This window comes from Bos indicus, chromosome 18 (genome assembly GCF_029378745.1).
Source record: "Bos indicus isolate NIAB-ARS_2022 breed Sahiwal x Tharparkar chromosome 18, NIAB-ARS_B.indTharparkar_mat_pri_1.0, whole genome shotgun sequence".
Lineage (NCBI taxonomy): Eukaryota > Metazoa > Chordata > Mammalia > Artiodactyla > Bovidae > Bos > Bos indicus.
This window is the reverse complement of record NC_091777.1, coordinates 5,938,413-5,963,314: the sequence shown is the minus strand read 5'-3', so window position 1 is coordinate 5,963,314 and position 24,902 is coordinate 5,938,413. Positions and strand designations below refer to the sequence as shown.

The following is a 24,902-nucleotide window of genomic DNA, read 5'->3' as shown; positions in this document are numbered from 1 at the left end:
TGCTGCCTGCTGATTTTACAATGCGGGCAATGAAATTCATTGCGGAAGCAAAACAGGGCCAATAATATAATTACGGCGCTCTGCCGAGGCAGTCAGAGCTAATGCTATTATTTGACACTGCAGGGCTGTGTTTTCTCCCTTGAGCCTGCGTGCAGACAAGGTTCGCCCTAATTGGTTCCAATGCACAGCCTCCCCACCACCATCTTTCCTCTGGACCAGCGATGCTAATTTCCACACGACTGTAAATAGTATTTACAAACAATACAAACATGGTAATAAGAGGCTAGGTGGGTAATTAATGTGGTTACAAAGTAGCTTATTTGCATTTTTATTTAAAAACAGCCTTCTTTAAAAAGCTGCTCAGATTTTCGCTTTGCAGAAGGAGCCTTGGTTAAAGAGTACAGCGGTAATTACTCTCTTTAGGGGTTCTTTTTATACGTCCTTCAGGGAATTAGAATGAAAAGATAAGCAGAATTATAAAGGAAATCATGTAAAATATGAAATGTACTATAAACACTTAGTAGTGTATTTACCATAAGCTGGGCCTACCTTTTTCATTAATGGAATATTTTAACCGACTTACAATACATTCAAATTAATTGTATATATGGCTAAGAGGTACAATCATTTAGTCAAACTTTTTTTTTTTGAAAGGTTTAAGTATTAGCAGATTTCTCTGGGCCCTCACGGTAACTCCCACGGGGCCAGCTCCTCCTGAGAAGTGCCCTCAATACGACAAAGGGCCAAGTGCTGTGACCCGAGACACACGGTGACGGCGGTGCCCTCCCTGAGGAGCGGAGACCAGAAGGCGAGAGTGGCCACTCCATCCACCACGCCTGGGCTCAAAACGCAGGAGCTCGCTCTCTCTCATTCCGTTTCCAACTGTGACATGTGGAAACTTCGCCGGGTCAGGACCATCAGCATTCGAGAAACCTGAATGCACTGGGAGACCACCTAATCATCACCAGTGGGGGCTGAGCCAGGAACTGTCACAGAGATGAAAAGGTGCATCTCCACCCCTGGAGGAGCTCAAGGTCTTTTTGCAGAACTGTCACGGGGAGGCGCCTGTCGGGTTGAATGACGGAGCAGGTTCCGTTCAGCCCACAGGCTCACAGAAAAGTTTCACGCCGGGCACAGTGTTTTAGGGGGAGAAAGAGGCTGAGGACCTCAGCAGTGGATGGGTGGGGGCTCTGCAGGCAGGACTGCCAGCACTTCCCAAGGTCCTGGGGCATCACATAGCTCGACGGTCCTGGGGAACCTGACAGGGGCAGCCCAGAGGGACCACAGCAGGCGGGAGGCAGGGAAAAAGCTGCAGGTGCAAATGTCAGCCAGGGAACAACTCATTCACTTATCACATCAATGAACACTTATTAAGGACTGACTTGCTCTGTGCAAAATTATGTTCTACATCAGAACTCACACTCTTCTGGGGGATAGGCAGTCAAGAAGCAATAAATACAACACATGAGAATATTGAAGAAAATGTTAGTGTGCTGTAAATGCTAAAAATAAAACAAAGGAAGAGGAGTTTGGAAGGATCAGGAGTGAAGGTGGTTCAACCAGGCAGGAGTGAGTAACATTCCAAGACACACAATGACGGCTGCTGCGCGGCCCCGGCTAATCAGTCAACTCTTCCAACATTTTTAAGAGAAGCCAGAAATTTGGATTCTTGAGTGAATCTCATTTTTCTTAACTTAAAAAGCAAACACGTCACTCACTGTGCGCACGTGTGTGCTCAGTCGCTCAGTCATGTCTGAGTCTTTTTGTGACCCCATGGACCGACCCCTGGTGACCCCACAAGGTTCCTTTATCCAGGGATTTTTCAGGCAAGAGTACTGTCATTTCCTCCCGCAGGTGATCTTCCTAAGCCAGGGATCGAACCCACGCCCACTGCACCTCCTGCACTGCAGGTGGCTTCTTTATCACTGAACCATCAGGGATGCACCTCACCCACCAAGTGGCTACAAGAAGCCTTGTCTGCAGAAGAATGCAACAAAGTTCCTAACCTGAAAGGCTCGTTCTATTTGTTTTTTAAAAACTACATCTTAAAAAGACCTATCTTTACTCTTATTAAACCAGACCTCCAAAATTTATCCCCTCCAATATTATTTTTGGCCAAGACTGCTCGTCCTCATTTAAGCATCTCTATTCATGCAAATTCCATATGAGGCTGACATTCTGTCACTCCCCCCCTTGCCATCCTGTAAACATTCAGAGCATATTTTTCATTGGTTGCATAATGGTGCTGCCACTACATAAGATGAGGTCTAAATCAGACCAGCTACTTGGTATTGTTTTGAAAAGATTCACCTGGTAAAATTTATTTATACTTTGGATAGAATTCAGAGGCTGTAATGATGTTTTAAATATGATTTCAAAACACTGGAGAAAAGCAGAAAAGCAGTGAAGTGGAAGGGAAGGATAATAAGTTTATGACATTCACGTAAATATACCCAGAAAACTGGGTCATTTACACCACAACTGCAATCTTTTCTGTTAAAATATGCAAACGGCAGGATGCAACACGGCTTGTGACTTTAAAGAAATGGGCTCTGTCAATGTCAGCGTGAGGGAACTCAGTAACACTTAATGGAAGTCTGGATTTCAAACTAATTACTGATTGACGAAGACATTTAAAGGGAGAACAGACCAGATGAGAGGAGGCTGGGATGGGCCACAAATCTGGATGCCTCCGGGCTGGCCTCGGAGCGGTCCCCGCAAAGACCACTGGTTTGACTCTCAGAAGTACGAGTGGCCACTGTGTCCCAACTGTCAGAAGCACCTTGCTTTTTTCACTCGTGCATTTGCGGTTTTAACTACTTAAAGCAGCCCCGGGTAAAGGTTAAGCGAGTTTGTGAACTGGGATTTTACTGAAAGACTAGACTAAGAATGGGCTTCTTGGGCGGTGCCAGTGGTAAAGAACCCACCTGCCAACACAGGAGATATAAGAGGCCCAGGTTCGAGCCCCAGGTTTGGAAGATCCCCTGGAGGAGGAAATGGCAACCCAATCTAGTATTTCTGCCTAAAGAACCCCATGGACAGAGAAGCCTGGCAGGCTACAGCTCACAGGGTCGCACAGGGTTGGACACGACTGAAGCAACTTGGCACACACGCATGTATCCTAAGAAATCATCTTCGGTGGAGCACGGCCCTTGTTCAGATGCTGTCCCCCCCTGTCTCTGTCATGCTGTCCTGCAGGTGGGACACACTTTCCTGCCCCACTGACCTTGGTCTTGGCCCTGAGACTTGACACAACTATCAGAACGTGGAGCAAACACAAGCCTCTGCCTCTGACAACTTCTCCTGCAGCCTGGGCCCTGGAATGCCAAGTCGTAAGAACCAGCCCAGGGAAGCCCAGCTAGGACAACAAGACCAAGGCCAATCTCCAGCCCTGGTGGGGCCTGAACAGAGAAATACACACTGCTTCTGCAAGCCCTTGAGGGTTCGGCGCTGCTTGCTACTGCAGCCAAAACTAACTCATACATGACCCTTCCTCGTTAAGAACTTTTCTTCCTCCACGTTCAAGTCTTAGCTGTTTCCCACCTACATTATGTATTTCATAACCAGCTGTAACAGCACGATTTATAATAAAGAAATTCTCAGCCAAGGGATAAAAGCTTTGACAGTTACTATTACAAAATGGACAGGGAAGAGAATGCATCAACCACCAGCCAGTGCAGTTCCGTCGCTCAGTCGCGTCTGACTCTGCGACCCCGTGGACTGCATCCACGGTAAGAGCTTCCAAGTAACAAACGGCCACAGTCAGAAACAAGAGCAACAACAGGAAACCGGCCACAACACCAAGGGCTTACTGTGTGGCACACACTGTTCTGAGCTGTCATAAACACTCACGTGTTTCCCAACAAAAATTCAGGACATGGGCCTATTTTTTATCTTCCTTCTATGTACAAAGAAACGGAAACAAAGAGGTTCACTAACTTGCCCAAAAACCACGTTGTTCTCCATATAGTTCTGAGTTATTCCTTACCAACTTCTAGTGTTCTCTGTGTCACAGTTTCAATACAACCAAGGCAGATTAATTAAAAATATTCCAAGCAGAAGCATTCCATCATTCTTGAGGTAAGTCACGCCTGTGATCAAATATCCCGTAAATTCTGAGAATGGCTCTAATAAAGATTTCAATTCATCTTCCCACAGGCTGCACCTTCCAGCCGGCTTGGACCACTCCAAAATGCATTCTCAAATCCCAAACTCAGAGAAGGATCCCTTCCAAGGATGAAGAACCTGCCTTGTTGTAAATCCCCACCCGAAACCTTCTCTATGTGGATAATCTATGTTAATTCCACCAAAATATAGCTATAAAATAGCAATCATGTACAGGGGAGAAAAGACAGAGAGACCGAAAGTAATAAAGTGCATTTAACATATTCATGTGGATGCCATGTATAATATGTACAAAAACGGTATCCAAGGTTTTTTTTTAAATGAAACCTGTTAAAATGTTGGGGCCATGTGATAAATGTTTGGAGCATTTTGTTGAAAGCTCAAACAAATGTATTAGAAACTCATGATTATGCTACTTTTGACAGGCAGAAGTATGTTTTTCTTCCTTCCCTACCTGTGAGCAAAGATCACCCATGGCAGTGAGCGCAACCCAGTGGCAGCAGTGCGAGCAGTGAGGCGGTCCCAGGACGCACCCAGAATGACCTCCTGCCCACCCCCGCCCGCCTCCTCTGTCCCAGCCCCTCCTCGCCAGGATCCAATATAATTGCAACGTTAGCCAAGCACAGAATAGTAACAGAAGATGTGCCTTACTGCGTCAGATGTAGGTTCCACTTTCTCCAGCGGCCCCAAGGAAAAACATTTATTTGATTCCAAAGGCATGTCCTTCCCCCACCCTCACCCCACCAAGACCCACGAGGGATGTTAACCACGCACAGATCTTGCGATGTCCGTATGTAAGCCAATGGATTTTCAGCCTGGACCATGTCATGACAGCCCATAGTTTAATGCCCATTCTATGAAGTATAAGATTTACTGGTTTTTATTTTTTTTCCCTCTTCTTATTTTGAGCTCCTCAAAACTTCCAAATAAAACTCCTACTGTTCTGGGATTTTTCAAATATGACCCTTTTACTCCAATCTGTAGCCTTATAACTTTATTTTTCCCAACTGAGGCAAGAGAACTATTCTTCTATGTTTGGATGAAAGCATTTCTCAATGCTTTGATCATTTTAGTTGTATTGATTTAATATTCATGGACAACTTCTGAATTCCATAGAAAATAGCTACTTAGAAAACCATAGAAAGTACCTTTTAATCAACTGAATAAAAAACTAAACACTCCCAAGTTCTCCTAACCCTGGTGAGGAATTACAATGAACGAAGAGATGTTATATTAATTAAATTCTTGGAATGCATCCATAATGCTTAATGGAAATGGAGGCCTTAGGAGGTCTTAAAATGCCTGGGAAACACCCACCACATCTTTTAAATCCCTGAACCCGAACCACATCTTCCAAAGAATCTGTTTAAACCTGATCATTTGCATCATACAAAAATACGGACTTAGATTTTAAAAAATGGAATAATAAGGGAAACAGAAACTCAACTGGTTTCCATGCCTTGTTTTATGTTTTCTGATTTGGTTCTCCAAAGCATGTCAAAACTATGTAGTTTCTTTCAACCTTCAAGAAGAAAGCTAACTGTGATGGGGGAATTCAAGTTCATTCATTCATTCATCCATTCACTCATTCATTCAACAAACAGGAGAAACCGATTGAAATGAAGTTATTCACTGAGTACCCAAAAGTGCAAGGTCCTGTGCTTGGAGGCTTTGTCTATTTTTACTGCAATTATACAATGGACAGTCAGCTGTGGGCCTCACGCTACAACAAATACAATATATTCAAATATCAACAAAACAAATCACACCATAATCATCACTATCAGTCTCTTCAATTTACACACACTGAAACTGAGGTGCAAAGAAATTACATTTCTTTTCCATTATCACACGGGACTCTCACAGTCACTGATTTTATTTTAAAAACTGCTGCTGCTGCGGCTGCTGCTGCTAAGTCGATTCGGTCGTGTCCCACTCTGTGCGACACCATGGACTGCAGCTTCACCAGGCTTCTCCGTCCATGGGATTCTCCAGGCAAGAACACCGGAGTGGGTTGCCATTTCCTTCTCCAATGCATGAAAATGCAAAGTGAAAGTGAAGTCGCTCAGTCGTGTCTGACTCTTAGCGACCCCATGGACTGCAGCCCACCAGGTTCCTCCATCCATGGGATTTTCCGGGCAACAGTACTGGAGTGGGGTGCCATTTTAAAAACTTTTGTTTAAGATTTCCAAAGTCATAACAGATCTTGAAGTTGAAAATAAGCATTGCAAATACGGTTCCATCCTGGAGGGGTTAAGGGAACATATTCCTGGATTAATAAAATGTAGAACATGCCACACTGATATGTAACCAGTATAAGCTGGTAACATAAACCTCTTGTTCTTTCAGGAAAAGGTAAACAGAGGAACAGAGCATTTGTGTCTGGATGGTATGTTTAGTACGGATGTAGGAAGGCAGAACCAGCCACAGAGGGGCTTGATCACGCAGGGTTCTGCTCCCTGGGCTGTTTAGCCTGAAGAAAGTGCAGACAAGTGCCTCTCTGTGCCCTCCCGAGGTGTTGAAAATTAGGATAAAGTGTACTTGACTTTAACAACAAGAAACGGACACAAATCTTAGGATGCAAGTATCAAGAAAGCCTACTTAAGTAGCCAGAGACGCACATACCCAGTTAACCCTCCTACTTAAAAAAAGCTTTCCAATACAGCAAATAATACCTATTTCCAAAAGCACCAAATGCAACTTATAAGGCACTTTCTTTAAAAAAGAAAAGAGAAGAGAAAACCTGCAACTCTGGGAGTTAGATTCCGTGTAAATCGTCCAGAACACCTGGCCCACACGGGTCACACAAGCTGCCTGTTTAAGGGGACGGCACTCCCGTTGCCTTTAAGACTGGGTCAGGAAGCAACTGCCTTGTCAAGAGATGTGCACTACTCTCACTGTGCTCAAGGTGAGGGGTAACTCCATGCAGAGCTGGGGATAACTCGGCTACGCTCCAGGAGCAGGATGGAGAGACAAAGCAATGGACTTCGGGGCCAAGAGCATCTTTTGCTAGTAAGTTGCCTAGAAGTTTTTCACCCTAAGTAACTGACCTAATTAAGAAATAACTCAGCAAACCATTGTATATAGAATGGATTAACAAGGTCCTACTGAATAGCTCAGGGAACTATATTCCCTATATACAGGAAACTGTAATAAACCATAATGGAAAATAACATCAAAAAGTATATATATACACACACACATACACAAACATCTTTATATAACCAAATCACTCTGCTGTACATCAGAAACTAACACAACACTATAAATCAACTATACATCAATTAAAAATGTAAAAAGTAACTCAAAGAATAAAAACTAACATAAAGAGTGTTGGTTGGGAGATGAAAGAACAGTTCAGTTTTTTGATTATGGTGGTGGTTACACAAACCTAAGTAGATGATAAACTTTCACAGAATTATATACACACACACAAATAAGTACATGTAAAAACCAATTAAATATGAATAAAATCTTTATAATATTCTACCAATATCAGTTTCCTACATTTGACCATTCTAGTACTGTTATCGGAGAAGGCAATGGCACCCCACTCCAGTGTTCTTGCCTTGAGAATCCCATGGACAGAGGAGCCTGGTAGGCTATAGTCCATGGGGTCGCTAAGAGTCAGACACGACTGAGCGACTTCACTCTCACTTTTCACTTTCATGCACTGGAGAAGGACATGGCAACCCACTCCAGTGTTCTTGCCTGGAGAATCCCAGGGACGGCGGGGCCTGGTGGGCTGCCATCTATAGGGTCACAGAGAGTCAGACACGACTGAAGCAACTTAGCAGTATTGTTATATAAGATGTCATTACTGGAGGAAGCAGGGTGAGGGGTCCCCAAGGAACTCTAGGTACCAGTCTTTGCAACTACTATGAAAATTTGGAATTATTTTAAAATACAAAAAAAAATATTAAGCAGAAAATGGCAACAAGGATATAAACTGTCAGGTTAAACTGTGAGTTCCAGCAATGAGGAATTTATGAAAAAGGCATCTAATTATTTTCTCTCTCTCTCTTCCTGATGCTTACCCTTTAGATCAGTCCTGTTCAATAAAATAATGAAAGTCACATATGTAATTTGAATTTTCTAGTAGCCAAGTCAAAAAAGACGTGAAAAGAAACAAGTGAAAGCAACTTTAATATTTCAACACAGTTGAAATATTAAATCCGGTATCTAAAACATCATCTCAGCATGGAAACTAATATAAAAAAATTAATAAAATATGTCATATGTTTATACTAAGTCTTCAAAATCTGTAAAGTATTTTATTTCACACTTACAGATCATTTCAACCTGGACCAGGCACATTTCAAGCCCTCAATTACCACACGTGGCCACTGGCTACCATACTGGACATTTCAGCTCCAGACACCACCTTTAAGTGTCTGTGGAAAGTCGCTTCGTGTTGCTTTCGTAAGTACACTTCTCATTTCCTTTGGATCGCTGGTCATCTCCAGCGCTTCATGCCTGCATGACGGGGGCAGTGTACACCACTTGAGAGTAATGGTCTTAAGGGAGCGCAGTCTACTGATGGGCTTCCAGGCATCAGCATATAAACGCAAACACACTCAGGCAAAATCACAGCTCAACCTGTGGATCTGAAACCTTTTTCTGCACTGTGACCTATTCCTGGAGACAGCTGCGGGTCCCTTCTATCCAGGTCATGGCAAAGTGAAGACAGGAGTCTCATCAACTTTAGGGAGACAGGGGTGGTCTCTTATGCCCTCTTTACCGCGATTTGATTCAAAGTTGGACAAGACACAGACTATCAGTTGAAAGTGTGAAAGTTGCTCAGTTGTGTCCGACTGTTTGTGACCCCATGGTCTATACAGTCCATGGAATTCTCCAGGCCAGAGTACTGGCGTGCATAGCCTTTCCCTCCTCCAGGGGATTTTCCCAACACAGGGATCAAACCCAGGTCTCCCACATTGCAGGTGGATTATTTACCAGCCGAACCACAAGGGAAGCCCAAGAACACAGGAGTGGGTACCCTATCCCTTCTCCAGCAGGTCTTTCCGACCCAGGAATCAAACCGGGGTCTCCTGCATTGCAGGCGGATTCTTTACCAACTGAGCTATCAGGGAAGCCCGACTTATAGTTAAGTAACAACAAAAAGGAGCTCTTTCCAGGTGGCTCTGTGGTAAAAATCCCGCCTGCCAATGCAGCAGACGCTAGTTCGATCCCTAGGCCGGGAAGATACCCTGCAGAAGGAAATGGCAACCCACTCCAGTATTCTCACCTGGAAAACTCCATGGACAGAGAAGCCTGGAGGATGACAGTCCACCGGGTGGCAAAGACTCGGACACGACTTAGCACCTAAACAACAACAAACCCCAGAAAGGCTTGAGGCGGCCAGAAGGGTCCTGCGGGTGGCGCTCTGCTATCCTGGCTGCGCCCCACCCCCCGTGCACATGGTGGGTATGCCCCCTGCACCCAGAGGCTGCACGTGGCTTTGGCCCTTGGAACATGAGCCGCCTCTGAGCCATGAACCCGAAGCGCAGCGCGTGGTCAGCAAGCTTTTCTCGTCCTCTGTCACAGCCTCCAGCAGCGCACACTGACTCCGGGCAGCTAAGGCAGGTTCCATCTAGCTCGGCCTTCCCAGCAACTCCCGATGGAGAACGTCACTGGAAGGAGAAATAAACCTCAGTTGCTTTAAGCCCTGGAGACTCTGAGGTCGTCTGTTATTATAGCCTAGCCCGGCCTGTCCTAACACATCGTTCAGCCGTTGATGCCCCACTCATGACGTCAACCATCCCGTCCAGGGTCTCTCCCTGAATACTTGGGCCTTATCGTATCTGCTATATAACCCAGGCTGGTTTTTACAGTGGTTTCATTACCAACCATAAAAACTGTAACAGTGGAACTGTATAAACAAACCGAACAGTGTTTTTACTGTAAAACATGAATGTAATATAAATATTTGTCTTTGCCTCCTCTCAGCATCTGTAATGAGGGCAGAAAATCCGCGCCATATGTTTACAGCATGAAGGGGGAAGAAACATGGATCCCGAGGATTCCTCCCTGCGGGGGCAGCTGAGCCCATTTGTATTTTTAATTCGTCCATTTCCTTTCACGGATAAATTCTCCACAAATCCTAAAACCTTTATGATTCTGAGTTGCCAGATTCACGACTACCTCTACAGGAGGGTCCCTGCTAAGGAGAACATGAATGTGGGGCTATGAAGTCGGCATTCCTGACAAAGATGAGAAACCACCGAGTCAGTCGTGACTGCTCTGTGGCCTGTCCCGAGTCTGGCTCCACAAACGTGGACAGATCACTTCTCTGAGCTTCAAGTGACCCGTCCGGCCTCAGGCCGGAAGTGCGTCTCGACATTTCGGGTCCTGGGAACGCCTGCTTTTGTTTTTCTTTCTGCATCCTCAGAGGAACAAGCATGCAGCTGAGCGTGTGGAGCAGCCCCTGGCTGCCGTGGGACCTCCTGATTGGGTGGGAGGCAGGTTAGTGCCACTGCGAGGTCTGGGCCATGCACAGCCTCCAGCTCCGCACGCGGGGAGCACCGGGGCATGTTTTCATTCCAGAGCCATAATGGAGGCCTTGATGCACGATCGCTGAAGCCTGCCCAGAGTATCTGTGCAGCCTTCTAGGATGCGAGCCAAGGCACGGGGAATGATTCTGCTTCCTCCCAGCTGGCGCACGGACCAGAAGCTTCCGGAAACCGTCACCATCCCACGGGATCCAGTACCGCAGCGAGGAGGCTTCACTGGGGCAGACATACCCAAAAGAGGCACTGGCTGGCATCCGGAGGGAAGAGGGGGTCAGGAAGACCCAGAGGGGCCGGAGCCAAGACAGACAGGCGTGGGGAAGAGACCCCAGAAGCTCTCACTCAAGTGCACCAGCGGGTGGGCCGGAGTGCAGCCAGGAGCCAGCACTGTCATCCCACTCCATCCTGACGAGTGCCCTGCAAGGGGAACAGCGCCCCCGCTTCCCCAGTCAGCTGGAGGGGCGCCTGGGCTGAGAACATGCCCCGCCAGCGGATGGAGAGCCAGGACGCCTATGCAGGTCGGGCTGACTCCACACTGCAGGCTGTGACCATGAACTCGGCGGCTGGAGTCAGAGAGAAACCCGCCTACTTCCAGCCGACTGGTCCAACAGCAGCCACAGGCGACGGGACACACGGCCCGGGGTCTGCTGCTGCCTGGCCATTACTGAACCTGGGCTGGCAGCCAGGGCCTGCCCAACTCCTGCCCTTTCACACCTGTACCCCTAAGTGGAGGGTTAGTAATAATAATACTATTATCAACGTACACATCTGTCAAAACACCTCTACTCCCAGAAGGCAAGCACAGAATCTCAGGTACTACACAGGCTCACCATCCAGTGGGATGCCTGGCATACAATAAAGTTCCCACAGATGTCTCTGGCTTATTCAGCCAACGATCAGTGTGTGATGTGAGCAGTGCTGTGATGGACACGTGTTTAAAAACCAAAACATGGACTGTAAGCTCCTTGGAGGCAGGGACCTTTGTTTTCTTCATCACTGCCACGTCTCTCAGAGAAAAGGGGGTGCTAACCCTCTGCTAAGAGAAGGGAAGGGAGGGAGGGAAGCTGGGCAGGAGCGGGGAAAAGCAGTCTTCGAGAGCTTTGGGGAGAAAACGCACATGGGCAGAGACTCACAGCATAAGGACGTGCCCATCAGTTAGGATGACCGTGGCTGAGGTTGCCCTAAGCAGAGGAAGTCCTCTGGGCCGAAAGAGAGACAGAGAGTCTGGGAACAGCCGTGAGTTTGGTACGGCTGGGACAAGGAGGAGAGTAGTAGGAGGGGAACCTGGAGAGGCAGGCAGGAGCCAAACCGCACAGCGGCCTCAAATGCCTTTTTTTTTTTATCTTGTATAGCACACAGCCGGTACCCAGGTACTGTGCTAAGTATCCAGGTACCATTCTAAGCACTTTCTGTGCAAGAGCAGCTAATCTTCACAACCCTGTGACTCAGATACTGTTAGCATCCCATGTTACAGATGAGGAAACAGGAAGTGAAGGTCACCTGGTTCGTAGAGAAACAGGATTCAAACTGGGGCAGATCAGAGCCCGAGCCAGTTATTTATACTGGTAAGACCTCGCTTCTAGACGGATGACGCAAGCACATTTCAGCATCCCTTCCCACGAAGGTGCCTGGCCCAGAACAGGGACACACTGAGGCCGAAGGAATCCTTTCTGACCAGCATCATGCTCATTGGGAGGAGCTATTTACTCTCCTTAAATAAAGTCTGATATACCACAATCTGTCCACTTATAAATTTAAAATATATACTCTTTAAAAACAATCTATATTTAATTATACAGCATCAGTGAAACTTCACTTGGGGAATGATAATCTAACATAAATGAATGCTTCCAATAGAAAAGGCTGTAATTTAAAATAAATTATTGTGTTAGAGAAAAAAATTTACTCTCTTCATAGGAAAAAAAAAAAATGACTATCTGGTATTAGGGACTCCCGCTCAATTAGAAAAATCGCGTCCATAGCAAAGAACCAAATAACCACCCCAGAGTCCTCCCCTCCCTGGGGCCTTTCACTGGTGGTCCCAGCCACCAAGCCTGTACAGCCTGCTCCAGCCCGAGTCTCATTAAGGCTTAGAGTCAATTAAGCCACGGATTGGAACAATCATTCCTCCTTTGCAAAGTATTGGTATTTTTTTTTCCTGGCCACTTTAGGTCTTTTCCAGCACTCACGGGGAGATTTATGTTAGACAATTTCTTTCTGATTAAAACAAATCATAGCTCAACAATTCTAATTTCCTCCTTTCTGAGCAAGAAATGATCAGAGAACTCTGAAAACAGTGATCAAACCCATCATGCAGAGGCTGGCACTAAAAAGCTCCATAAAAACACTCAGGAGAGTGGTTCCCTCCCTCCCCCAACCTCTCTCCCCCGTGTGCGCGTCTGTCTGTCTTTCTCTGTGTGTCTATCCCCCCAACCCCAACCCTGGCTGTGTTTCCTTCTCTCTTTCCCTCTCCAGTTCATCTCCTTCAGTAACCATCGGTCTTGACAGGCTGCAGGACAATTACTTACTTTCCGAAAGGAAAGGGGACTTCAGAAGCACCACCCCAGCTGGTTTTCTGACCGAAGCAACAAGCAACAAGAAGGTTTCTACACACACTTCCGAAGGCCTAGCTAGCGTCGCCAGAGGTCTTGTAATTTTTAAAGTAGTGACTGGTTTCTGGCCACCCTTCTCTCTCCCCATCACACACTGTCTCTCCAGGTGAAGGCCAAAGGCTCCGGGACGCGTCCACGAGTCCTTCCATGGCCCCTCTGCTCTCAATTTCTGTCCCTCCAGCTGATCCACTCTTCTCTCCTTCCAAATCAAGTGGATTTACGAGCCAGCTCCCGCTTCTGAATGGTGAGGGGAGCTGGCCAACTGAGAATGCCTGAACCAGATCAGTGATTTTCAAAGAACTGGGATACAGTGTGCTTATCACTGTGTCCCATAAACTAGTCCATCTTCAACAAGCTAGCGGGCAGATGAAGAAGTGGGGGCACTTCAGCGGCACCAACATGAAAATCGATTCACACAGCTGAGTACCCGAGAAAAATAATCTGGTTATATGTACCTTCCACTGGTCTAGTTTTCCAAAAACAAAGCAACCAAACTGTCCCTTCCCACAGTGCTGCCACCCAGGTTATAACCCGCAGGGCTCAGTGGCCAACCCTGATGTACTCTCAGTCATTCATTCAACAAACTCAGCCCAGACACTGCTGCACACCAGGGATCACCGAGAGGAACGTGACGGGCAAGCCTTCTGCCCTCTGACGGCATTTCATCTCTTCTGCTTACTTGCCGTGTGTGCTTAGACAAGGTCCTGAGCCTCGTATTACCTGAAAATAGGATTCATAATCGTAACTACGTCAATGCGGTTTATGACATTACAAATGAACTGGATTGAGGCACTGAAAGCGCTGCACGCCGAGACTGGCACACAATGCCCCTACTACCATTACTACTACTGTATCATCATCGTCACCATCACCAAAATGAGAAGAATTAAACTAGCCATCCAGATGAAGTGGCAGAAGTGTTGGCTGCTTCGGTTCCTATCTTACAGGCAGTTCCATTGTCTTTTAAAAAACAAACAAACATGCACCCATTTTTTTTTTTTCACAGCAGACAAATGGGCAATATGACAAGCATCTCCAAGAAGGCATCCCTGCCTGCCACACTAAAGGCTCAGTTACCCTCTCTGGGCCTCAGTTTCCCCATTTGTCGAGTTGGGGGTGGGGGGTAAACGGGATGATTTCAGCAAGTCCTTTTCAATCCCCGAATGCTACCATTTGACGACACCAGTCTACCAAAATGTCATCCTGTAATCCAAAACTCTCCCTAAAAAAGACAAATGACTTCACCAATTCATGAATGAATCTTCCATTGTATCACTCTTACACAAACCAGCTTCCATTTTGCTGGATCCCCTACAAGTAACGGCTAAAAGAGTTACTTCAAACGCAATGGGTCATATATGACTAAAAAGAACTTTTTTTTTTCACATATACCTTAAGGAAACACAGAATTATTTCTGCTCTTCTTTGATGTCTCCCCAAAGCCGTTGGCAGGCACGCAAGAAGGCCATCAAGCCTACGAGGACTCTGATCACCAACCTCGCTGCCACGTGCCCCAGCATCTTCTCCAAGGTTGCAAATTTAACCAGAGCTGAAAATAAACACTTAACCAGCTCTCGCTTACCCACATTCCCAGACCAGACCAGCCATGAACCACCCCGGGTGGAAGGCAGTTCTGATGATCGCTGTGCGTTTCTAAACGGCGCTGCACGAATTCTGGGTAAGTTTACATTATGGAGAGTCAGGCTCAGTCCAACGTCAACACTGCATTTCTGCTCCTCGGGCGCACGGCACTCTCCACAAGAAGGCAGCCTCTGGAAGGGTCAGACGATGGGAGAAACCGCACAAAAGGAAGGCTGCCTGCAACAGACACTGCAGTGCTGGGACCTCCCTGGTGGTCCAGCGGTTAAGACTTGGACTTCCAGTGCAGGGGGTGTGGGTTCGATCCCTGGTCAGGGAACTAAGATCCCACACGCTTCGGGCCAAAAATACCAAAATATAAAGCAGAAACAATATCGTAACAAATTCAGTAAAGACTTAAAAAATGGTCCCCGTCCCATCACACAGCACTGAGCCCAGGCGCTCTACAGCCCGTGTGCCCTGGAGGCCATGCTCTGCAACAAGCAAAGCCCACAGGCCACAACAAAGCGCCCACGAGCCCCAGCGAAGACTCAGCGAGGCGAGAAATAGGAAAAAAATCTCTGCAACTTTCACAACGAAAGATCTGGAGTCACAGTTAGCTTTGCAACTAACTGTCCAAGGAATGGCGACAGTCTTGGGCTGAAGGCTGGCCAGGCTTCTATGGGAATGAAAACAGCAAGTTCTTAAAAGGTGAGGCCAGGAGAGGACCCAGAGCTGCAGAGACGAAGGCCGGTGCAGGGCTCATCGGAAGCCAGACTGCACCTGTGCCGTACGGAGCCCGGCCAGGGCGGACGGCTGGGTAACTGCACTGGACGGGGCTGCTCGGATGTCCCTGCTTCTCTCCCGGCTGCTGCCTCTTCTCCTGGGATAATCAGCATGGCCCTATGGCTCTCCGCATTTTCTGGTTTGAACAATAAACTGTCACCCTACTCCTCAGAGAGGGCTGCAGACGAGTAAACGTGTTTTTCTCTATTTTCACAGTTTCTAAGCAGCACGAACCTTCCCCCCCACCAATCTGTTAAAGGCTCTCAGAGCAGGAAACACTACAAGGAGAATTAAACGAGGACGCACGCGCTTGACACTGTACACCAGACACACGAACTAACTTACATGACTGGACACGCGAACACACGCTGCTACTTTGAAAGTTCACAACTTTCAAAACTTCGCGCAAACTGAAGGTGGTTTGTATGTAGGGGACGTACTGTATACTAAACTGTCTTAGAGCACCCACTACATATAGTACAAAACGCATGTTTCATAAGTACCCGTACAGTTTTTTAAACAGTCTAAGAATCTCCGGGTTAGCTGGTAAATGAGGCTGTAAGAACAACACCTGATTTTTGTAAAAAGAGGTAAAAATCTGTACTTGCCCTTTTATTTGAAAAAAAAAAAAAAAGGCACACAGCATGAGAACTGCAGAGCAATACACTGCAATCTACTGGAGGGACTGTGAAACACACACTGCTGGGCTCCACCTCCAGAAACTCTGATCTAGAAGGTCTCAGGCACAGGGAGGCCAGGAACCTCCGTTTCTAACAGGTTCTCAGGTGGTACTGACAGTGGGGTCAGGGACCGAGCTCTGAACAGCACTGTGTAAAATCCTGCTCCACTGGAAACAGGGATTAATCGATGAAACACTATTCAGATCACCATCAGATGTGCCCTATCCTTTCCTCCCTGAAAAACAGCACCCTCCCAGCCGCCCTTTTCATTTTTGTCTGCATGTTGCTCACAATTTGATGTAGATTTCAACATCCTGTAATTCATCAACTAATTCTCTCCTGGCTAAAACATTCCAGGTAATTAAAGTTCAGTAATAACTTATTCTTTCTGCTCCAGCACCTGCATTTCATTTGTTTATTTTCCCGGAGTCATAAATCTGAAGGGCTGTCAAAGTGCCATAATATTAGTGCAATAATCAAAGTTAATTAGTCCCTCTCAATAAACAACAACAAAACCATTACAGAGATGCACTGAAGTTTCTCCCGGCTACCCACTTTACAGATCACAGTGTGGCTGGAACAATCAGAACCTGAGAACCACCAGGTAGATGAGGGCAGTGTTCTTCAGTCATTTAAAAGGAGACTCTGTGCTTGGCTCACAGTGATCCATTAACTCCGAGGAAGGCCCAGTAGGTCCGGGCTCTGCACCTGGTACCCACTGAAGGGCACTAGAGCAGATGGTTCTCCCCGGCTGCTGAGCTTTCCCACATGAATCCCTAACTCCAATTTAAAAAAAAAAGTCGGGGGGGGGGGACACAGGATACAAAGAAATGAGAGGGGCCAGCCTCACGGCCAACTTTCAGTAACCTGGTGTCGTCAATAACTTTGGATTTATTACTTACGGAATTTGAGAGATGTGAGTACTCGGTAGGTTTTGATGAGAAGGCTGGTGGGGGAAAGACGGGGAGAACTGTCTAATTATGAGATGAGTAGCAACAGGATGGGCTGCCTTTGCAGCGAGAAGCCTATCCATCCCTGGAAGCATTTAAGCCAAATCCGGGTGAGCTCTGTTCAGAGAAGCTGTGTAAGTGGTCTCCACGGTGGGAGGAGGTGGGACACGGTGACTGAGACAGCTGACATCACCCTAAGAACATAAGGCGCCCTGCACTCGGAGGCCATCTCTGGGCAAGTCCCCACCTTGTCCCCATCTTGTCCTTTGCACTCACTGCCCAGTTTCTAAGAGCCTATTCCCCTGAGGCCAGGACCCCATATTTGTTACCTACCGCTATGTAACACGTCTCCCAAGGTGTAGAGGTTTAAGGCAGTAAGCATTTGCTGTCTCACCGAGATTCTCTAGGTCAGGAACAGATGGTTCTGACTCGAGATCTCTGGTGCGGTTGCCATCGACTTCTCAGCCACAGTCGTCTGCAGGCTTGACGGGGACGGAGGAGTCCAAGAGGGCTCTCAGGAGGCCTGTCACGTGGGGCTCAGTTCCTTATCCCAGGGCCTCTCCATGGGGATGCCCGAGCACCCCCCAGCACAGCAGCTGGCTTCCCCCACGCTGAGCGATCCAGGACACCAGGCAGGAGGAAGCCACCAGCTTTTTACGATCCTTCCTGTGAGTCACGCTCCATCATTTCTGCCATACTGTATCCCTGAACAGTGAATCGCTATGTCCAGCCCACACTGGAGGGGAGGAGAATGAGGATCCATATCTGAAGGGAATGGGCATCCAAGAATGTGTAGGGACTTCCCTGGTGGCCCAGTGGTTAAGAATCCACCTGCCAATGCAAGGGATGCCGGTTCAATCCCTGGTCCAGGAAGATCCGACATGCCGCAGAGCAACTAAGGCCGTGAGCCACAGCTACTGAGCCCACGCGCCCCAGAGCTGGTGTTCCGCAGCAAGAGAAGCCACCACAATGAGAAGCCTGTGCTCGATGCAACTAGAGACGGCCTGCGCGCGGCAACAGAGACCCCGCGCAGCCAAAAATAAAATGAAAATAAACGTTAAAATGACACACACACAAAAAAAAGAGGAGAAGGAATGTGTGGACAGATTTTATTTTTTTATTTTTTTTGGACAGATTTTAAAACTACCATGGCCATTTAGTTCTCAAGTCTTCAAAATCCAGGCACATCTGCGTCCCCAGCTGACTAAGGGGCAAGGGCTTAGTCCCAGGTGAGCTCCCCAGGAACAGACCACTGGGCCTGCCAGCCACACACCTCGGGCACTAACCCTGGCCTCTGCCAGCACTAGCCAGTGCCACACCAGGGCGTGGGCACCAGCGACACGGCCAGTCACTTCTCCACGCCCCTCCTGCCCCCCGGAGAAGCATGGAGCCCTCGCCTCGCCCCAGCTCATCTCAGTGTGACCTGACACTCTGACGGGAAGAAGCAGGGAGGCCTGGCTACTGCTGAGGGCTCTAATCGATATTTTTTTTTAAGGAACAAGACTTCTGAGAGTGTGCCTACTTTAGGGATCTGTGTTGAGCAAGATGGCCTCTCCAGAAACTACCTTTTTTTTTTTCTTTCTGAGTTTTTACTATGTGCTGGGTTCTGTGCAACAGTGTGCATAATGAACCATTACCAGGACCATTCCCCTTCCACAGGTAAATAAACCAAGGGCAGAACCAAACGTTCAAGGGCATAACCAAATGTGCCCAGGGAGACGCAGCGAACTCACATCTGAATCATGACTGGTTCCCAGGCCTGGATGACTCCAGAGCCGGGGCTCCCTCTACTCCTCTGGGCTGCCTCCCTGTAAATTAAAACTCAGTCGATTTTAAATGCATGCTTACAAAAAACCTTAACCTTTGGTAGCGTGAGCCACCCCACCCTGAGACGCTGCCTCATGTACAGCTGTATCTCTGTTTGGCCGTGCACGGAAGGTTTTACTGGCTCAGGGCTGTGTCTCCTCTGTTTCATCTAACAACGGCTATGTCTGAGACTCTCTGTAGACGCCCCATAATAAACATGAAACTCAGTCTCACACATACTTTTCTCCTCTTAAATGATGGAGCCTAAATGCCTAGTGGCCAGAAGGAAGACTTGTTGACCACTGGCTGAACATCATCTGAAGATGAAATCCATCTCTCCCCACTATGTTGAAATTGTTTAACAAGAACTCGGGGGCCCGTATTGATGCAAGAATGCATCTGCACTGAGTTTCACGTGGTTGAGAGTGGTGGTTTGGAGCTCTCCGTCTATGCTTGACTTTGCACTCTTTAAAACTCAGCAGTAAATCATAGCCCTCGTTATGCAAAGGTTACAACGGATGTAAAGTTTGAAATATTCAGTTTAAGACTGAGTGAAAAAACCAACACATGCAAACGAAGACAAGGAGATGGTGATCAAAGACAATGAATAACAGGCAAGATTAATAAGTCAATGCAAAAATTTCAGAATGAGAAATGAAATGGAAAAACTTAAGAGGAGGAGAAGAACCCATCACAAGTTTTAGGCATTCTGGAGACAGAGGAAACTCAGAATATTTTAGCAACCGATTATGTCTATGAGACGGATGAATAATTTATTATCTGATAAAGAATCTTTCCTGAGCCTGTGACAGGGAAGGGCAAAGAGGCAGCTGAAGTTCAATAGTAACTACACCGTGTACACTTGAAATGCAAGTCTGGGAAGAGCTTCCTTGGGGAGGGGAGGCTCAGCAACTGGGTTTCAAAACGCGACCAGTACGGCTCTCTTTGCTAGAGAACCACAGGGACCCCTACATCATGGACAGAGAAATCAAGCCCATGAAATAGGCCCGTCCTCCACCACAACACACACCAGTCATTCTGGACCGGGTAATGAGATGGGCTTTGGGGTCAGGAGACACGGCTTCACACCTTGGGTCGACCACGTAGCTCCCAGCTGTGTGAGCTTGAGCAAAGTCCTCCCCCTTCTTCCAGCCTCTAAAGCCTCATCTGCAAGATAGGTTTCACACACAAATATTTCACTGCTAAGTGCCAATAAGCAGAGCGCCGAGTACAGACACAGCTATGACTACCCAATTCCATCTGCAGGTGATAAGGAGATGACATTTTGTAAACAAAAATGTCCCAAGGTAGAACCTTTCTGCCTGTGTGCGTGTGTGTCTGCTAAAGTCAGACACGACTAAGCGACTAAGCACACACTGATTAAAGCAAGTGGTTTATATAGTTCTTGCTGGTGTACAGACTTGTTTACACCATACTTAAATTTATTGAAAATCCAATCCTATACATAAAAACAATTTTTAAAGCAAAGAAATGAGGAACAAATCTAGCGGCTGATGTCAGATGAACTTTTCCCAACAGTCCATAACTATTAAAAAGATTAAGAGTTTTTATATTTCTGTTTAGTTAGAGATCACTCACAACAATGGGGAAGAGCCTTACATTCTGTGATGAGTTGAGCAATGATCAGTTTTTCCAAGCCAAGTTGCCTGACTAGACAGACACCAGGCTTGTAGATTACCCATCCCACACACCTCCTCTCAACACACACATCACAAGAGAGAAGGCATCACACCCAAGGCCTTCTGTCTATAAGGGCACATTACCGGATTTAAGCTTCTTCTATCGCAGGAGAGTGGGGGAAATGACCACAACACTGAAGCACACACGATCATGAAGTCATTGAGTGGATCAGAGAGAGTCTAGAAGCAGCTAGATCTCTCCAGCGGCTCTTAGAAGTTCGAGCAGTGTTTTGGGTGGCATCCTGCCCTCCTCACTCCTTACGACCGCGTCATGAAAACAGGTTGTCAGCATCCATTAAAAGCACAGCAAACTAACATGCAGGCTGGCACCAAGCACTCCATATCTGACAATGAGAGTGAAATCACGATTTTCCGATGCTTATCGATGAGGCTGCAGTATGACACAACACTGTCAGCTTTCCACCCGGCTTCACTCCAACTAAACAGACTGAGTATCAACTCTACCGAAAACTAGAATAATTACGACACTTCAGTCCCCCCAGCATCAAACGCGTGGCAACACCCAGCCGAGCACGCGTGCTCTCCCCGACACGTGCACATTCCATTACCTCCGACTAATAAATCTTCTCTCTGAGCCCTCGTCTCCCCTCTTTCTCAATAACCGTTGTAATATAAACCACTGCGTGCTGTTCCTGATGACGGATCCCTTAACAATCTTCCCTAAATACATGCAAAGTGTGTTTCTCTGTAAATACAAAAGAAAAAGCAATCACATCAATAATTAAGATGGCTTTTCAAATGACAGTTGAGTGCTAATATGAGCTCCACTGGAAAATACTCATCAACAAACTAAATACACATCTATTAAAACGTAGGAGTCCAGACATGAAGACAGAAAAAATTCATTGCAACTCCACTGGAGTCATGCTGATGAACACACTCCCTACAGCTCCTCTTTCGGCCACTTGGAGAGGTTAAGAAAAGTAAACATTCCCTTGTACTTTCATGTATGAATAAGAAATTATTTTATTATTATTACTAGCAGCAGCAGCTAACTAACAATTAACTGAGTGCTTAAGCCCAGCAATCCCACTTCAGGGCATATATCCAGAGAAAACAGTAACTTGAAAAGCTACATGCACCCCAGTGTTCAATGCAGCACTATTTACAACAGCCAAGACATGGAAGAAACCTAAACGTCCATCAACAGAGGACTGGATAAAGAAGATGCGGTACTTAAATGCAACGGAATACGGAGAGAGCAGCATGGAAACACTACCACACGTAAAATAGATAGCCGATATGCTGTGCGACTCAGGGAGGGCAAACCAGGACTCTGTGACAACCTAGCGGGCTGGGACAGGACACACGCATACCCACGGCTGATTCATGCCGACGTACGGCAGAAGCCAACACGATGCTGTAAAGCAGTTACCCTTCAATTAAAAATAAATAAACCTAAAAACGGAAGAATGGTCCACTGCGGCTGAGTTGAGAGCCAACTTTGGATGGAAATGTGAGAGCCGGGACTCTACGAGAGCGTCACTTGGAAGACCAAAGCGGATAAGTGACAGCATCAGCACACGACGGAGGGCCACGCAACAGGTAAGAGCCACGAGGCAGCTCTGCACTGAGAACAAAAGACTTCCTCTAGTATTAAGTGGGGAAAAAAAAAAATCAAAGTACATAACAGCATGTAGGTGTGTTGGCTAGTATACACGACCTCTTCTGGAAGAACATACAGGAAATAGTTAATGATATATACCCCCAAGAGAAGAACGCAAGGGACTTTCACTTTTCATCGTATACACTTCATGAAGATTCAAACCATATGCACATATGACCATTCATTCTCTATACATCTCTAAAGATTACTCTATACCACGTAGTAGAGGTTAATACATTTTACTAACTCTGGAGTTAGAAAGATGCTAAGATAACTGGGGGAAAAAATGGGCCCTGTTTTTTAATTTAACTCAAAATAATGAATCCAGTGAGATCAAGACAAGGGTTCATTTGAAACATACTAAGTTTGAAATCCTGCTTGAAAAAGCAGAAATAAATCTCCCTTTTCTTGACTTTCATAACTTCTCAACCCAGAAGGCCGGACATTCTCTTAAACAGACCATAGTCTATTTCTTCGGATGGCAAGAAATCTTCCACGGTGTTCAGAGGATGAAGACAGTCTTGGCAAGGACTATCCAGCCCCCTCCACGCCCGGCTCCAGCCACCTGTCTCCCCCGCCCCAGAGCCACCACACAGACCACCCCCTCGGCACAGTTTGACCCTTCTTCCCAATTCCCCTTGATCCTGCCTTAGATCTCAGCTCAGCCACCTCTTTCTTGGGGACTCCAAATGCCCCCTGCCTCTCTGGCATCATTCACCATTTTGGAACACCACTTTGCCTCATTTCAGGTTTACACTGCTGTTTACCTTTCTTTGGCTTGCTTTGTCTTCCACCCTCAGCTGAAAGCTCTAGAGAGACAGTGGCAACACCGGTTTTCCCTTAACACTAGACACCCAGCGCCTACGCCAGTGGGGCGCTTCACAGGCACAGGAATGAATGAGGTCTGTATGTCACTTCAAAGCCCAGTGATCATGTTAAAAAAGAAAAAAAAATCACTCAACAGTTGTGTCACTCTGGCTCAAACCCTTTCATGTCACCGTGATTCTGAGACCCTCTGCAACCTCCTCACCCTCCACTGGGCTCCAGGCACACAAGCGTCCCCACTGAGCCTATAATTCCCCAGGCACATTTCCACCCCCTTTGCGTGTGCATGCAAAGTATTTCCCCTGACATTTGCACGGCTTACTTCGCTATGTCATCAGGGCCTGGATCAAATGCCACAGCTTTAGAGGGGTCTCTGCTGACCACCCAAGCTGAAATAGTCCACGCTGTCCACTCCTGACCCCTCACTCTGCTTCACTGGCCTCCACTGCATTTGTAACAACCTGACATCACGTTAAGCTTTAATTATCCCTTTATGGTCTGTTTCTCCTACCTAGAAGCTGAGGAGGGCAGGTATTTTGTTTTATTTGATGCTATATCCTTAACCCCAAGAGCACTGACTGCCCTCAATACATGTTTGTGAACACAGGCGTATCAACACCCACATCTGCAAAGAGAAAAGCTAAGAGGAAAAACTGAGATGGGGCTAAAGTCTGCTCCCTTGTCATTCTAAAACCACATATAACCTCTTAGTCACACTCAAGGGCGTCAACCACATTCTGTTTTTCCTAATAAATGAGCTAAATGAGTAAACATTCTCGAACCTCTGACTAATAAAGCAGATGACATTGACAGAGAACTATAAACAAATTATGAACGGCTTGCCTGTCCTTCCATTCATAAATAAACAAAGAGAGTATGACTTTAACAACAAAGAAAACATTATTCCAAGAGCAATAAACTTTATGAACTGTACTAAAACCTTCAAGTATTTATCCCAGCATATGTATTTGACAATTAAAAAGACAAATATAAGTGCTCGCTTACCCATTCTCCTAGAATGCGGGACACGGCTTCATTGGCTCGCGTCATGTTCCTGCAGGCCAGGATCACGTGTGCGCCATGGAGGGCGAAAGATTTGGCAGTTTCAAACCCTGTGGTTTAAAGGAAAGTCCACATTAGAAAACACAAATGCAAAAGCACCAAGTCATGACGCTGAATGGCCTTTGCTGAGCACCTTATGCATTACTCTAGTGGTTCTCAACCAGACAGGATTTGCCCCCTAGAAGAAATCTGCAAATATCATGAGACACTTTGAGTAGTCAGCAAATGTCTACTGACTTTACTGTGGGCCAGGAAGCGGGGTGTACTACTGGTACCTGGCCGGTGAAGGCCAGGCATGCTACAGAACATCCAATATGGCGCAGGACAGCCCCACAGCAAAGAAGCATCTGGCTCAAATGTCTACAGTGCTGAGGCTGAGAAAACCTGCCCCAGGAACAGAGCGATTTCAAAGGTGAAGGCCAACCTTAGCAGCGCTTGCAGCACAGCCAGCCTTTGAACCACTGCTCGACAACAGCCAGATCCTGTGCTCAATACAAAGAGTAAGGATATACGAAGACTGACATGGACACTGTCCTCAGAGAGTCCACAGTCTAACCAGAGAAAACAAACCTGGAAAGTAAAACGAACACCTGCTAATAAGTCCCTGACAGGGCGCTCTGGACTGTTTTAAATGTGTCTAGC

At 46.7% G+C, this 24,902-nt stretch overlaps 1 protein-coding gene across 3 annotated transcripts in view; it reads right to left on the bottom strand.

Annotated features, from left to right (window-relative positions):
• The window catches only part of WWOX (WW domain containing oxidoreductase), a 909,485-nt gene that overhangs the window by 829,794 nt on the left and 54,789 nt on the right, over positions 1-24,902 (bottom strand). For all 3 annotated transcript variants that reach the window (XR_011561738.1, XM_019979231.2, XM_019979230.2), the window contains exon 5: positions 24,204-24,310. Coding sequence is in view for 2 of the 3 variants with exons in the window: in XM_019979231.2 (XP_019834790.2) it covers positions 24,204-24,310 (107 nt within the window). In the remaining variant the exon portion in view is untranslated. The remainder of the gene's footprint in view (positions 1-24,203; positions 24,311-24,902) is intronic.